Source organism: Elephas maximus, chromosome 10 (assembly GCF_024166365.1).
Source record: "Elephas maximus indicus isolate mEleMax1 chromosome 10, mEleMax1 primary haplotype, whole genome shotgun sequence".
NCBI classification, from domain to species: domain Eukaryota; kingdom Metazoa; phylum Chordata; class Mammalia; order Proboscidea; family Elephantidae; genus Elephas; species Elephas maximus.
The window spans coordinates 83816236-83832604 of NC_064828.1; the positions used below are offsets into that span (position 1 = coordinate 83816236).

Here is a 16369-nt window from a genome sequence, read left to right on the forward strand (position 1 = left end):
AGATAGATCCCCAGACACATCAAGATCTCTAAGGAACCAGGAAGCAAAAGCTAAAGAAACAAGGACATTCCTCCAGAGCGACAGGGAAAGCCTTCCCCTAGAACCGGCACCGTGAATTTGGACTTCTAGCCTCCTAAACTGTGAAAAAATAAATTTCTGCTCATTAAAGCCACCCACTTGTGGTATTTCTGTTGTAGCAGCACTAGATCACTACGACAGAGATGGAAAAGACCTTAGATCTCATCTAATCCAGTCCCCACGTTTTGTGGATGGCAACCAGAGATTTGGAGAGGTTGACTCATGAGTTTTGAAATTTCTTCCATTATCCCATGGTTCATTTTTATATAGAAATTGTAAGGGTGTGAATATTATTTTCCTCATCAGAAACTAACTGGAAGTTAGTTTTAGTATTTTTAACAATCTTGTTTGTTGATATAAAGAGGATTTAAATTAAAATTTAATTTTTTTTTTTAAATCCCTCCTTATAGGATCAGATGACAACAATCTGAATTCCATCTTTTATGAACATTTAACCAGATCTCTACAACATAGTCTGTGTGGTGATTTGCTGCTAGGACGGTGGGGAAACTACAGTACTGGAGATTGTTTCATTCTGGCCTCTGACTACCTCAATGCATTAGTACACCTTATCGAGATAGGCAATGGTCTGGTCACCTTCCAACTGCGGGGACTTGAATTCAGAGGTAAGACATTCGTTCACCTTGTGTTTTATTTCTAAAGTGTACTCATGTGACATTTAAGTTTTATATGTTTATATCTCAAATCAAAAGTCATAAAATTAGGTCTTTAGCCTTTGAAATTGTGGAATGAGAAAAGTTGTTGAAGAATAATAGATTTTTCCCCCTAATTTCATATTCAGAAAAGAATCATTTTTGCATTGTGGCATTATATATAAAGGTAGTGTTTTTAGTGTGTAATTGACTTGTTTTCCTAGTGATGCTGAATTTCTGTTGTTCTGTGCTTGCTCTCTTATCAGACCTTTTTGTGACTGACTACATGTATTTGTCAGATGGCTGACAACTTAGAATGCTGTGTTTTTGTGTGAGGCAGACTAGTTACTCAAGTTACTTTTGTATAGATGCCATGCCTTTCTCTTCAACAAGCTCCTTCACTGAGCTAAAATTTACATAACACAAAATTAACCACTTTAAAGTAATATTTAGTACATTCACAGTGTTGTACGACCACCACCTCTGTCTAGTTCCAAAAAATTTCATCACCCCAAATAAAACCCCTTATCCATTAAGCAGTTACTCTCAGTTCCCCTCTTCTCCAGCCCTCAGTAGCTTTGGGTTTTGACAAATGAAGCTATCTCTACACAGAAAATCATGAACTTAGGGACCCATCAGCTTGATGTTATCAACTACTTTAAGTTGAATATTTTGTAAGCACAAATAAAAACTTTTAGGAGCTCAAAAATGTCCTATTAATGTGTGTTTCCATCCTAGGGAATATTTAGACTTCACAGTTTGTAGAGACAGCATCCGGGGTGTGTTATCATCTATTCTAAGAAGTGTCATGGATGTTTTTAGTCTGGAATACAAAACAGAAAAGCATTTGAATAGGAAGAGGATTAAGCCAAACCTTTACCCTGTAGCTTTATTTTACCCAGGTCTTGAATCAGAAGGCTTGCACCTTTGTTGTGGAATATATATGTTAATGGAGCAAGTACTTCTCTAGACCATCACCCCTCTGTCAGTTTGTCTTATTGTGGTGGCTTTCCTGTTGCTACAATTCTGGAAGCTATGCCACCAGTATTTCAAATACCAGCAGGGTCACTCATGGTGGGCAGTTTTCAGCAGAGCTTCCAGACTAAGACAGACTCAGGAAAAAATGCCTGGCAATTTGCTTCCAAAAATCAGCCAATGAAAACTTTATGGATTCAACAGCAACAACAAAAAAAACCTTATGGATTACAACAGAGCATTGTTTGACTCACTTGCTTTGGACACATCATCAGGAAGAACCAATCACTGGAGGAGGACATCATTTTTGGTAGAGGGCCAGAAAGGGTGAGGGAGACACTCAGTGAGATGGATTGCTGAAACAATGGACTCGAACATGCTGGCGATGGCGAAGGACTGGGCAGCATTTCGTTGTGTTGTGCAGAAGGTCACTATGAGTTGGAACCACCTCAACCCCAGCTATCTATGTCTGTGGAAGTTACTCTATTCACTGGAAATAAGATTTTGCATACACAATACTCGAATAATGCGGTAAATGTTGATATTTGTTACTCATTTATAATCCATTTGTTATCCATCTCTCTCTCTCTCACTCAGTCTTTGTCTCTTTCTTTCTCTTCCTTCCCCACATCCCCCCCCCCAAAAAAAAATATCCTATTCTAATTTTATGGATTTTTGTTTCTGGCTATCCATTAGGAGCCTAAGACCTTAATTACCTCTCTTTTAGAGTTTTAACCTAATCCAACAGGGATTATCCAACACCCTCACCACCACACCTACCACTGTTATGACTTTATAATTTTCATTTTGTTTTCTTTCAGGTTAGTTTTCTTCAGTCTTTAAGGACTAAAATCCTTCCATGGGCTTTGCTGGAGGTCATGGAGTAGCACCTGCAGGTCTAAGTTGGGGTAGGGGTGTTCAGTCCTTCTGGGATTTACAAGAATGGTTCTTGACCACCTTGGTATGAATGGTTCAATTCATGCAATAACATAGATGGACATGTAGCTTGAGAAAGGAACATAGGCACTGAAGTCACTTGCTTCAAAAATGTCCCTGGTGGCTGCAGCCTCTACTATATTTCCAGTGATGAACTTCATATTGACCTTGTCCTTGGGCATGCACAGTGGCTGCAGTTCATGCAGCAAATAGGCTGCATGAGGCTATAGCCCTTTTTGGCAGAACCATTGTTTCTTTTCTTCTTTGTCATCTTGGAAGTGAAGACCTAAAAAGCTCACCTTTGCTTTTTAGTTTTAAGTAAATCTTTCTACAAATATGCATGGGAAGTTTCTTCTATCGAGCATTTCTATGTGTGTGGAATTGAAGAGGACCTTTCCTATCTATCTGCTCATTCTGCCATATTGATTAGAAATTCTTCGTATCAAAAATTGATCCAAATTCTCTTTTTCTCAATGTTTGTGCTGTGATACTAAATAGATAAGTTTTTGGATAAATCCCTTGCTATCCAAACTGTCCTATTTGCCAATCAGAACTCAGATCATATCAAGGAATGTCTATCATTCTTCACTCAGTCGTAGTGGTTTTTTTTAAAATACAGATTTGGTTATGTCAGTCCCATACTTAAAATTTTTCGGTGGCTCCCCATTGCATTTAAAATACAGTTCATACTTTTAACATGGCCTACAACACTGCAGGGGGCCATGGTACTTCAGGGGTAGAACTCTCACCTTCCATGCGGGAGATCCGAGTTCTATCCCCGGCCACTGTACCTCATGCACAGCCATTACCTGTTTGCCAGTGGAGTCTTGCATGTTGCTGTGATGCCGAGCAGATTTCAGCAGAGCTTCCAGATGAAGAGAGACTAGGAAGAAAGGCCTGACAATCTACTTCTGAAAAATAGCCAGTGGACACCTTGTGGGTCACAATAGTCTGATCTGAAACCAGTCATAGGGGTGGCACAGAACCGGGCAGCATTTTACTCCATTGTGCATTGGCTCACTATGAGTCAGGGGCCAACCCGATGACAGCAAACAACAAAAACACGGTACGATCTGGCTCCTGTCAGTTTCTCAAGTCTCACTTTATACCTAACTCATTATAGCCACACTGGCTTGTCTTTAGGTTTTTACATATGCTAAATTCTTTACTTCTTCCAGTTGCTGTCAAGTCAAGCCCAGGTCATGGCACCCTCATGTGTGTCAGAGTAGAATTGTGCTCTGTAGGGTTTTTAATGATTTTTCGGAGGTAGACTGCCAGGCCTGTTTTTTTCAGGTGTCACTAGGCGGACTCAAACCTCTGTTTGGTTAGCAGCCAGATGCATTAACCTTATTTATCGTTAGGTGTTAACCTAAATGTCACTTTCTCAGAGCATCCTTTTCTAACCACAGTGTCTCACGTGATTATCTTTCATCCTACCCTGTTTTACCCCCTTGGCACTTTCCATAGTTATAATTTTATAATAATTTGTGTTTATTCATTTAAAGTTTATTTCTCCTATAGCCAGGGGGTTGGCATACTTTTTCTCTAAAGGTCCAGTTAGTAAATATTTTAGGCTTGGGGGTGGGGGGGGGCACGAACAGTCTCTGTTACATATTCTTGTTCTTTTTTTTTTTTTTAAACAAATCCTTTAAAAATATAAAAATCATTATTAGCCTGTCAAATAAAAAAAGACCTGCTGGGTCTGGATTTGGCTCAGGGCTACAGCTTGCCAACCCTTACTCTAGACAATTAGAAGCCTTGGCAGGACAATGGTTAAGTGCTTAGCTGCTAACCGAAAGGTTGGCAGTTCAAACCACCAACTGCTCTGCAGGAGAAAGACCTGGCAATCTACTCCCATCAAGATTACAGCCTAGGAAGCTCTATGGGGCAGTTCTGCTCTGTCATATAGGGACTGTACGAGCAAGAATCAACTCGATGACACATAGCAACAGCACCTATAGACTATAAGCTCCTCAAGGACAGGAATTACATCTTCCTTCAGATATATTCAGGTGTCAAGCACTTACCACAGGTTGTTGTTAGGTGCCGTTAGTTCCGACTCATAGTGACCCCATGTACAATATAGAACTAAACACTGTCCAGTCCTGCACCATCCCCACAATCATTGTGATGCTTGAGCCCATTGTTGCAGCCACTGTGTTAATCCATCTTGTTGAGGGTCTTCCTCTTTTTCACAGACCTTCTACTTTACCAACCTTGATGTCCTTCTCCTGGGACTAATCCCTCCTGATAAATTGTCCAAAGTATATTAGATGTAGTCTCACCATCCTTGCTTCTACGGAGCATTCTGGTTGTACTTCTTCCAAGACAGATTTGTTCATTCTTTTGGCAGTTCATGGTATATCAATATTCTTTGCCAACACCACAATTCTAAGGCATCAGTTCTTCTTCAGTCTTCCTTATTTGTCGTCCAGCTTTCACGTGCATATGAGGAATTGAAAACACCATGGGTTGGGTCAGGCGCACCTTCGTCTTCAAGGTGACATCTTTGCTTTTTAACAGTGTATAGAGGCCCTTTGCAGCAGATTTGCCCAAGGCGATGCATCATTTGATTTCTCAACTGCTGCTTCCGTGGGTGTTGATTGTGGATCCAAAGAAAATGAAATCCTTGATGACTTCAGTCTTTTCTCCATTTATTTATCATGATGTTGCTCATTGGTCCAGTTGTGAGGATTTTTTTTTTCTTTATGGTGTGGTGTAATCCATACTGAAGGGTGTGGTCTTTGATCTTCATCAGTAAGATCAAGCCCTCTTCACTTTCAGCAAACAAGGGTGTGTCATCTGCATACCGCAGTTTATTAATCACAGGTTATTAATTACTAATATCACAGGTATTAGTATTAATACATTAAAAAGTATAATCATTTCTCCTTTTTAGCAAAATTCTCATGAGGTACGATTATATTTTTTCTCAAATGTGGATGTGATCTTTGGTAATTGTCTTTTCATCACAGTATTACGCCATGTTCCATCCACATCCCATACTTCAAAATATTAATTGTCAACATTTTGCCAGGCATAGATGTTTGGATCTGCTGAACATTTTCCTGCATTTTCTAGGACACACTCCATTAAACCGTTAAACCAATATAGCTCCTTTGATTTTGTCTTTTGTGGTAGATGCTCAGTTTTAAGCAACATTTGACTAAACAAATTTCTTGATCAGTTTTCTGTAGGTCTTGGTTAAACCCTTTCAGGTTTTTAAATTTTCATTTTTTATCATACTGATATTCTCAAGATTCATTTCCATGTAAATTTTATGTCAAAGATTGGAGTTCCCAGTTTTCTATCTACATCAATTTTTTCTTATTATGGCTTCTGCTGTTTTCTTATTTGTAACCATTGCTTCTGCCAAGTGTAGTTTTCCAAGTCAGACTTTACAGGTAAAAAATTTGTCATGCCAATTAGATTCCTTTCAGTTTTTACTTACTTAAATCAATTTTAACATGTCTAGTTTTTATGATTGCCAGTTTTGTTTATTTTTATCAGTAATGCTCACTTGAAGTGCCTGAAAGATTCTAGAAAATCCAAAAAACAATAATTACTCCTTGTAGATTTTCTAGAATCCTTTTCCAATCTCAAATTCTTTTTTCAATTATTGATGTTAATTCCTGTATTTATTGTTGACTTGATTTTCTGAGTAAAATATATTACTTGGATATATTGGGGTGGAAAATATTTTATGGACAGTATTTTTTTTTTATAGTGGAGTAAGGAAATCCTGGTGGTGTAGTGGTTAAGTGCTACGGCTGCTAACCAAAAGGTTGGCAGCTTGAATCCACTAGGCGCTCCTTGGAAACCCTATGGGGCAGTTCTGCTCTGTCCTGTAGGGTCAGTATGAGTCGGAATCAACTCGATGGCAATAGGTTTGGGTTTTTTTTTCTTTTTATAGTGGCGTAAAGGAGTCCCTTGGTGGTGCAGATAGTTAAGTGTTCAGCTACGAACTGAAAGGTTGGCAGTTTGAATCTATCCAGAGGCACCTCAGCAGAAAGACCTGGCTATCTGCTTCCAAAAGATCACAGCCTTAGAGGTCCTATGGAGTGCAGTTTCACTCTGTACGCATGGGATCACCATGAGTCAGAATCGTGGTTTGTTATCTTTTGGTTTTTTATGATGGAGCTAAAGCACTCTGTGTTAATTCAGTTACATTTACCTTATTCTGTTACTCCAAAAACCAAAACCTGTTGCTGAAGAGTCGGTTCTGACTCATAGTGACCCTATAAGACAGAGTAGAACTGCCCCATAGGGTTTCAAGGAGCAGCTGATGGATTTGAACTGCTGACTTTTTCGTTTGCAGCCATAGCTCTTAACCACTATACCACCAGGGCCCCACTACTCTGAACAAGGACCTTATTCTACCTAAATACCAGACCCTCCAAGTTGTCTCTTGCTGCATTTCTTTTCTGTCTGCCACTAACAAAGTTATTTGTATAAAATATAGCTCGCATTATGCTATTTCTTCTATTTAAAAGCTTTTGACTGACTTCTCAGAAAGATGGTAGTATAGGAACATGCTTAAAGTAACCAAAATGAACAAAATGAAGCTGTGACACATAAAACTTAAGGAATGGTCTGAACTTCATACCACAATTAAAAAACAAAAAAACAGGCTTGAGAAGTTCCTTTTAGAAATTGGGTAATTCTTCTGTTCTCTAACCCATTCTAGCACATGAATAAAAAAGGAAATTCTTCCAAGGCTTTTCATGAAACCAGTGTAATACTATAATGTCAGAACATGACTACACTGGCATAAAAAAATAACCGTAGTTTAATTTCACTTATGACAAAACCAAAAAAAAAAAACCTAAGCTCATTGCCATTGAGTCGATTCCTACTCATAGCAGCCCTGTCGGACAGAGTAGAACTGCCCCTAGGGTTTCCAAGGAGCACCTGGTGGTTTTGAACTGCCAGCCTTTTGGCTAGCAGCCATAGCCCTTAACCACCATACCACCAGGGTTTACACTTGTGACTGTAGATACAGAATTCGCAGAATCCAGAAAAAGCTGATTCTTTGAAAAGATGATGGGGGACATTTGATGAAATTTCATTTCCATTATTGTTTTTTAAAATACTTTTAAAAATGTATACATCTTTATTATGCTGAAAAAATGTATGTGGCTCTCCCACTCCTTCCACCTCCTCCCTCAAACCTAAACTCAAGCCTGTTTGTTGCCCACCAGCCTAACAATGCTTTTGCCATGGCCCTCAGTGATGCTGACATGCAAAAGCAGATTAAGCACATGGTGGCTTTCATTGAACAAGAGGCCAATAAGGTAGAAGAAATGGATGCAAAGGCAGAAGAAGGGTTCAACATTGAGAGAGGTCATCTTGTGTAAACCCAAAGACTGAAGATTACAGAATACTCTGAGAAGAAAGAAAAACAAATTGAGCAGCAGAAGAAAATTCACATGTCCAATTTGATGAATCAAGTAAGACTGAAAATCCTCAGAACAAGAGACCTTATCACAGACCTACTAAATGAAGCAAAACAGAGACTCAGCAAGGTGGTAAAAGATACAGCCAAGTACCAACTGCTGCTGGATGGACTGGTCCTCTAGGGTTTCTGCCAGTCGCTCGAGCCCCAAATGATTGCTCATTGCAGGAAACAGGATTTCCCTCTGGTAAAGGCTTCAGTGCAAAAAGCAATCCCTACATACAAAATTGCCACCAAAAAAGATGTTGAGGCCTGAATTGATCAGGAGACCTAACTGACTGAGGACATAGATGGTGGTGTTGAGATCTATAATGCAGATCATAAGATAAAGGTTTCGAACACCCTAGAAAGCCAACTGGATCTCATAGCCCAGCAGATGATGCCAGAAGTACAAGGGGAGCCTAGTTTGGTGCTAATGACAGCAGAATGTTTTTGGACTAAGCTTTGGAGGTGGAGTTCATTCCACTGCTCTACTGATAGAATGTGGAAGTTTCTGATATTTGAAGGACCAAGATTATCTGTGTAACCTCCTCTTTGCTATTCTAATATTGTTCTTTATTTTATCAGTGGAATATCCTACTGTAGCTAATGCCCTTGGCCTAATTGTTACCAGTAAGAGCAAGTTTCTGTTAAAGTGATTGGATATCTACCTCTAGTTCACCTAAAAGCAACACCAACTTTCATTTGGCTCTGCAGTGTGAAGGTCAGGGAATCAGACGGTGGTTGCATGAACTTCACTGGGTCCTCTGCTCTTTCTAGCTCCAGTTATCTAGTCTGAAGGGTGACATGTTGGTGTTGTCTGCCTTCAAGTTGCTGCGTTTTAGGCTTAAAACACACATGGGGCATGCATTCCTTCCAGCTGTAGTAGCTTCACTGTTACCTAGAAGAGCCTAGAAGATTTCCTCATCTTAAAATGTGATTTAAAATTGAAGCTATTAAAATGTGCTTTATTTTTTAAAACATTTATGTGAAAAATTTATTTATTAAAAGAGTTATGTGTATGTGTATTTTTAGTTAGTATCATGTGTAATGGTCAACCACAATGGGTATTTCTTTCAATGTGAGGTACAAGACATGGATATTTCTTACCACCACTATGTGACATTATTCTGGAAGTGTTGGCCAATGTAATTAAACAAGAAAATGAAAATAATAAAATTGTTGGAGAGTTCTAGAGCACTAAACAATGCTGCTCTTCAGCTTGGCCAAGCTTACGTCTTCAGCCTTTTCTTTCAGCATACCCCCACCACCAACTGGAGTTAGGCTTCCTGGCATCTATTTCTCTCAAAGTAGCGTTTTTTAAATGTGATGAGAGTATATGTATACCCTTTAAGGAAAAAAAAATTATTGTAAAGTCCCACTAAGTTATTTTTATTATAGTATAACTTCAGGTAGTGGTACTTAAGGTAGTACATACATAAAATTAAGTGTAATCTCTCTAGAGTTCTTATATAATATAAGGAATATACAAATTAAATGTAAACAAGACCATACAACAAAATAAAAATTAACATTAATGTGATAGATGATATTTTGCTGGCACTGGTTTGCTGTGGGTCTGATTCTATATTTAATCTATTTTTTTATTTTTATGTCAGTAATACCAGTGCCGAGAATGCCAGTTTGGCAAGTATCTTGTATAAAAGAATATAACTTCAAAGATTTGTTTGCTGGTGTAATCGTATTTCATACCTGGTTGAAACTTTATTAGCAGGTAAACCTCAATTTAAAAAAAAATCCATTGCTGGCAAGTCAGTTCCGACTCATAGTGACCCTATGGAACTGCCCAGTAGAACTGCCCCATAGGGTTTCCAAGGAGCAGCTGGTGGATTTGAACTGCTGACCTTTTAGTTAGCAGCCAAGCTTTTAACCACTGGGCAGCCAGGGCTCCCATATGCCAATCATGCAGTCTTATACAATCATTGTCAGAACTCGAAACAAAATTTTTTTAGTATGTGTTTAATATAAAAGTATAATTAACTGTTAACAGGTTAGTACTTCCAAAGAAATAGGATGTCTATAATATTTCTGCTTACAGCATGAACATGATACCAGTAAATAGAGCTTCAGCTCTTCTGAGTCCTGCATGTCTGTCTTTATTCTCGTGTGCCGGGGGATAATTCAGTTGTCACACAACTCTTCTTTTTTCTGAGATAACTCAAGCCTTTATGAGATGCACCTTTACTGATTTGACTTCATTTCATACAAATGCAATTCCCGAATTTGAAAAGTTTGGAAATCAGTGAGTCAGAATTAAAGAGGTTACATTACTTCATAAATTCTGTGATTCTGCAGGAGGTGAATATGTAGTACACTTCATTTCTGGAGTCTGTTGGAGTTCGTTAATGAACATTCTAAGACAAATCAATCACGTACTTTCAGTTGCTATAAAATGTGCCTTTTGAATACCTTGTGTCTTTGAAGCGTTTGTTTTTCCATATTATGTTTTTTCCCCTTAGTTTTTAATGTGCATTCTCTCTCTTTAAGGTACTTACTGTCAACAGCGGGAAGTGGAGGCCATTACTGAGGGTGTGGAGGAGGATGAAGGATTTTGCTGCTGTGAACCTGGCCATATCCCTCATGTGCTTTCATTTAATGCTGCATTTAGCCAGCGCTGGCTAGCTTGGGAAGTGGTAGTCACTAAGTATATTCTGGAGGGTTATAGCATCACTGACAATAGTGCTGCTTCTATGCTTCAAGTCTTTGACCTTCGGAAAGTACTCACCACCTACTATGTTAAGGTAATAATATGTGCCTCTGTAGATCTTCTGATAATCAGATTCTTCTTGGGAAAGATATGTATATTCTTTTTTACTTGTTCTTTGCTTCTAAGCAGTGATTTAAATTCTCTAGTATCCAGAAAACTTAGTAAAATATACCTGTGAAGGTCTCGTGGTTTCTTTCTTTATTGGAGCTTATTCCATTTGTTAACTAATAATAATTGCTACCATTTGTATCTGTTCTAGGCACTATGCTAAACACTATACACACACTACATGCATAATTCTCTGAAGGAATATTACTTCTCTGCTTTACAACTGAACAACTTAAGGATTAGAAGTTAACTTACCCAAGGTCCTCTAACTAAGCCCGTGCTGTCAACCACTGCCTTACAGTGCTTTCAGTAAACTGGATAGTGGTATTGCAAAGTTCAGGAGGTCCCCAAAACCACCCTCAAGTTCAGTAATTCACTAAACGATCTCACAGAACTCAAAACCACTATACTCATGGTTATAATTTATTACAGCAAAAGGATTCTGATTAAAATCAGCCAAGGGAAGAGGCACATAGGTAAGTGTCCAGAAGACACCAAGGCACAGAGCTTCAGTTGTACTCTCCCAGTGGAGTTGTGCAGACAGCCCTTACTTCTCCCAGCAATGATGTGTGCCCATAAACCAGAGAAGCTTGCACAAGCCTCAGTGTCCAGAGTTTTTATTGGGGGCTCAGTCCTGTAGGCATGGTTGACTGACCATGTGGCTGACCTTAATACCCAGCCCCTCCAGAGGTCAAGTTGATACTGCTTGACCCAGGATCCCTCAACATAAGTCACACTGTTAGCATAGACTAATTGGCATGGCCCAAGGTCCTCAGGGAAACAAAGATGCTCTTATTAGGCAGGACATTCCAAGGGTTTAGAGATTTTTTTTCCTACCACTCATTTGTCCTACTGTGGTGGCTTGTGTTTTGTTATGATGCTGGAAACTATGCCACTGGTATTTTAAATGCACCAGCACGATCACGCATCGTGGACAGGTGTCAGCGAAGCTCCCAGATTATACAGACTAGGAAGAAAGACCTAGCGATCTACTTCCGGAAATTAGCCAGTGGAAACCAAATGGATCTCAGCAGGAAGATGCCCAATTTGGTGCTGGAAGGTGAGCCCCAGGTTGGAAGGCACTCAAAATACAGTCATGAAGTTGGCATAGAACTGGGCAATGTTTTTTTCTGTATACATAAGGTCAGCATGAGTCAGAGCCAACTCAGTGGTAACTAACAAGAAGAGCAGAGATTACCTCAGAGGAGCCCAGGGCAAAACCCAAACTTTAAAAAAAAAACTTTAGGCAAGGTTAATTCTTTATTGCACAGCTATTCCAGTGAATTATTTTGCCGAAGATTTTACAGAAATACAGCGTGGCTGTGATTTGGGGGCTTCCAGCTGAAGTCAGTGTTTCCAAGAGGAAAATCTGTGCTAAGTTTTAATGACCCATTTCTAAATTTTCCATGTTTTGCGTCATTACCTCTACATACCACCTTATTCATGCTCAACCCTTGATTCTTGCATTTAATGTTTGGTTAAACCCAACCCCATGAAGCTAAAGAGATTGCTTTTACAACATATTTGACATGTGTTAGTGTGTATAGGGCATTGTCTGTATCTAGTTCTAAATATTATGTATTACTTTTTAATTAGCTATATTTTTATCCCCGACTAGCATCACAAGATGGTTTAATAGCTCTCTATGAGAAATTTCTCTAATAGATGCACTGTGACAAAAGCTTTTCACCTTGCTTAAAATATCCTAAATTCAAAAGCTTTTAAGTCAACAGACGAGGAGTTGTTTTGAAGTTGCCTTGCTGAATTTATGGCTCTGATTTTAAAGCATTAATTTTTTTTTTCTCCATTCAGGAAGACCTGAGATACAGTATTATAGCATTCTTAAAATGTATACATATAGTATTGAGCTAGAATGAAATATTTTTTGAGCTACCTTATCAGTCGACACAATCAGTTTATTTTACTGAGGAATTAGAATCAATTCAAATTGTGATTTAACCTGAATTTTTAAAAATCTTTTCCACATTAGGGTATCATTTATTATGTTACAACCTCCTCTAAGTTAGAGGAGTGGCTAGCTAACGAGACAATGCAAGAAGGACTACGTCTCTGCGCAGATCGAAATTATGTTGATGTGGACCCAACGTTTAATCCAAACATTGATGAAGACTATGACCATCGACTAGCAGGCATATCCAGGGAGAGTTTCTGTGTGATTTACCTCAACTGGATAGAGTATTGCTCTTCCCGAAGAGCAAAGGTAGGGGTACTTGATTTCACTTACAAGTCTTTGAATCCAGGTTTTTTTCAGAGATGGAAGGAGTATCCCTGTTTGTTATTATGTGGTCAGTTTTTTTTGTTTTTTTTTTTGTAGTTCTTTCTGATCTTACTCTGGTTCATTGTGGTTGGACTACACCAACCAACTCTGCCAAAAACAGGTTTAATAAAGTGACCACCTTCATTCTTTCATTTTCAGTGTCCTAATCTCACTGTTCGAGTAGCCCCCCTCCACCTTACGCATGCACATGCTCAAATTACAATCACATTGAATGCCTTCTTGAAGACTACATTTTGGAGAGCCCACCTAGACTTAAGGATAATTAAGTACCTTTTTCCCAAATCTAAAGTGAGAACAGTGCTGTTTGATAGAACTCTCTGCAATGATCGAAATGATCTGTGCTGTCCAGTGTTGTAGCCATTAACCACATGTGGCTATTGAACACTTGAAATGTGGCTAGTACAACTAAGGAACTGAATTCTTAATTGTATTTAATTTTATTTTAATAGCTACAAGTGGCTAGTGGTTACCATTTTAGACATGTAGATCTAGACCATTGGCTTTTCAATGTTAATGTGGGTAAAAACGACCTAGGAACTTGTAAAAATGCAGATCTCTGGGTCTCCCTGAGAGATTCTGAGTCAGTATATCTAACCTGGGACCCCAAAATCTGCATCACCTTGGGTAATTTTAATTCAAGTTGCTCCCATCAGCACTTGGAGAAGCCTTGGTATATGACTCATTCCTAAATTGCTCATTCCTAAAGGTAAGATGAGACCTCAGCATACTACTACTTCCTTCTAGGTTTCGTGGCTCTCATGGAATAATTGGCCCCCTGGCCAGACTCTGTGTGAAATAACCACAGCCTGTGGTTCCAGAACCTAATCCTGATCACCACTATTGCTTTCCAAGCCGTGGTGGTGGTAGTGTGTGCTGTTGAGTTGATTCTCACTCATAGTGACCCTACAGGACAGAGTAGAACTGCTCTTCACAGTTTCCCAGGGTGTAATCTTTATTGAAACAGATCTCCAGGTCTTTTCCCTCAAGGAGTCACTGGTGGGTTCAGTTAACAGCTAAGTGGTTAACCATTGTACCACCAAGGCTCCTTTTCCAAGCCACAGCATTGTGTATTGAACCACCAGCATCCTGTGTACAGGATTAATTTGACCACAGATCACCTTTACAACCAGTGCCTTTTAACACTGACCAGCTTTAGGTTTAGCACCTGCTTTATGCCTTGTGTTGCAGCTACTTAGAGTAAGAAACCTTATCATATCAGTCTCTTGTCTTTTTACTTCATCAGTAAGAAAGGGAGCATCCTTGTGCTTCTCTAAACGGTGGCCTTTGAGCTTTATACTAGAAACACAATAATGTTGACTGAGTTGAGTAGCACTTTTTTTAAGAAGGGAGAAAGAGTAGGGTAAAAGAACCTCAGAAGAGGCTCAGAAACAGGACTAAACTTCTCTGCTTCTAACCCCGTGATGAGCAATTTTACTTTTTCAAAAATGAAATATACTTAGAATAGTTTAGACTTGAGTTTTGTTGTTGTTGAGGGCGGTGGTCATATTATTCTAATAGCCTTTCTCTGGCTTAGATGATACTGGCTACTTTAGTTTTGTTTTTCTCATGGTCACCTGGGCTAGGAACTTATTTTCTTCCCACTCAGGAACAGGGGTCTATCTTTCCTAAACTTCAGGACCCTTCTCTTATAGATTATTCCTGAGGTCATGGACATCACTTGAGGAAGTCCTCCCAGTGGCTAATTCATGCATTCAGAAAGTTTGTGTCCAAACTTGGATATCTCCAGTCTCTTCAGATGGCTTATTATTACTAGGTCAGTCAGGCTTATATTCTGTGTAATGTAATTCTTATAAGAATCATCCAAAGGGAGGAAAAGTTATCAATTGCATTTTTCCAGCTATATACTCTTAAAACTTTTTACATGTGCTATTCAGTGACATGGAAACCCTGGTGGCGTAGCGATTAAATGCCACAGCTTCTAACCAAAGGGTCGGCAGTTTGAATCCTCCAGGCGCTCCTTGAAAACTCTGTGGGGCCGTTCTACTCTGTCCTGTTGGGTCGCTATGAGTCGGAATTGACTTGACAGCACTGGGTTTGGTTTTGGTTTTATTCAGTGACGTTAATCACCACTTTCATTATGTTCTGCAGCCATTCCAGTTTTTCTTTTAAATTGAAAGTGATTATCCCTACCTCCTTAAAATTGTGCATTCTTTTCTCTGAGTCACCATTCCCAGAATAGCCTCTTCCTGGGGAAGTTTTTAATTAAGCTGGAAAGATTTGCTGACTCTAAGCTCTGGTGCCCTCACCTAAATGGCAGAAAGTTGCCTCAAAACACTTTTTCCAAAGTGTTCTTCCCAAATAGTGTTCTACACTAAATAGAAATTTCAAAAATCATATTTCTTTCTTCTCTAATTACAGTGAAATCTGTGAGAGATTGCCTTGTTTTTCCAGGTCTCTCAAATTTTCCACCTTTGACGGGGTGCAGCTTACCACTTTTCGGTCACTCTCTATTAGTGGAAAATATTTGAGTTTTCGTTCTCCGACAGGTTCCTATCTTACACAGATTCCGGCTTTCTCAGGTTTTACCGTATATATATTCTTGTTTTTGTTAGGTGCCATCAAGTCAGTTCCAACTCACAGGAACCCTATATAAAACAGAACAAAACACTGCCCAGTCCTGTGCCATCCTCACAATCATTGTTATGCTTGAACTCGTTGTTGCAGCCACTGTGTCAGTCCATCTTGTTGAGGGTCTTCCTCTTTTTCACTGACCCTCTACCAAGCATGATGTCCTTCTCCAGGGACTGGTTGCATTTGATAACATGTCCAAAGTACATGTGAGAAGTCTTGCCTTCCTCTTTTCCGAGGAACATTCTGGCTGTACTTCTTCCAAGACAGATTTGTTCGTTCTTCTGTTAGTCCATAATATATTCAAAATTCTTCGCCAAGTCCATAATTCAAAGGCATCAATTCTTCAGCCTTCGTTATTCACTGTCCAGCTTTCACATGCATATGAGGTGATTGAAAATATCATGGCTTGGGTCAGGTGCACCTTAGTCCTCAAAGTAACATCTTTTTAAAGAGGACTTTTGCAGCAGATTTGCCCAATGCAGTGCGTCTTTTGGTTTCTTGACAGCTGTTTCCATGGGCATTGTTGTGGCTCCAAGTAAAATGAAACCCTTGACGACTTCATTCTT

The 16369-nt window shown here is 39.2% G+C and overlaps 1 protein-coding gene and 2 pseudogenes across 5 annotated transcripts in view; 2 read left to right on the forward strand and 1 right to left on the reverse strand.

Annotated features, from left to right (window-relative positions):
- Nucleotides 1–16369, forward strand: part of PCNX1 (pecanex 1) — a 184340-nt gene that overhangs the window by 147830 nt on the left and 20141 nt on the right. For all 5 annotated transcript variants that reach the window (XM_049897946.1, XM_049897948.1, XM_049897947.1 and 2 more), the window contains 3 exons: nt 489–704; nt 10585–10838; nt 12903–13133. In XM_049897946.1, the coding sequence (XP_049753903.1) occupies nt 489–704; nt 10585–10838; nt 12903–13133 (701 nt within the window). The remainder of the gene's footprint in view (nt 1–488; nt 705–10584; nt 10839–12902; nt 13134–16369) is intronic.
- On the reverse strand, nt 2553–2913 carry LOC126084375 (40S ribosomal protein S26-like; annotated as a pseudogene).
- LOC126083879 (V-type proton ATPase subunit E 1-like) lies at nt 6342–9641 on the forward strand (annotated as a pseudogene).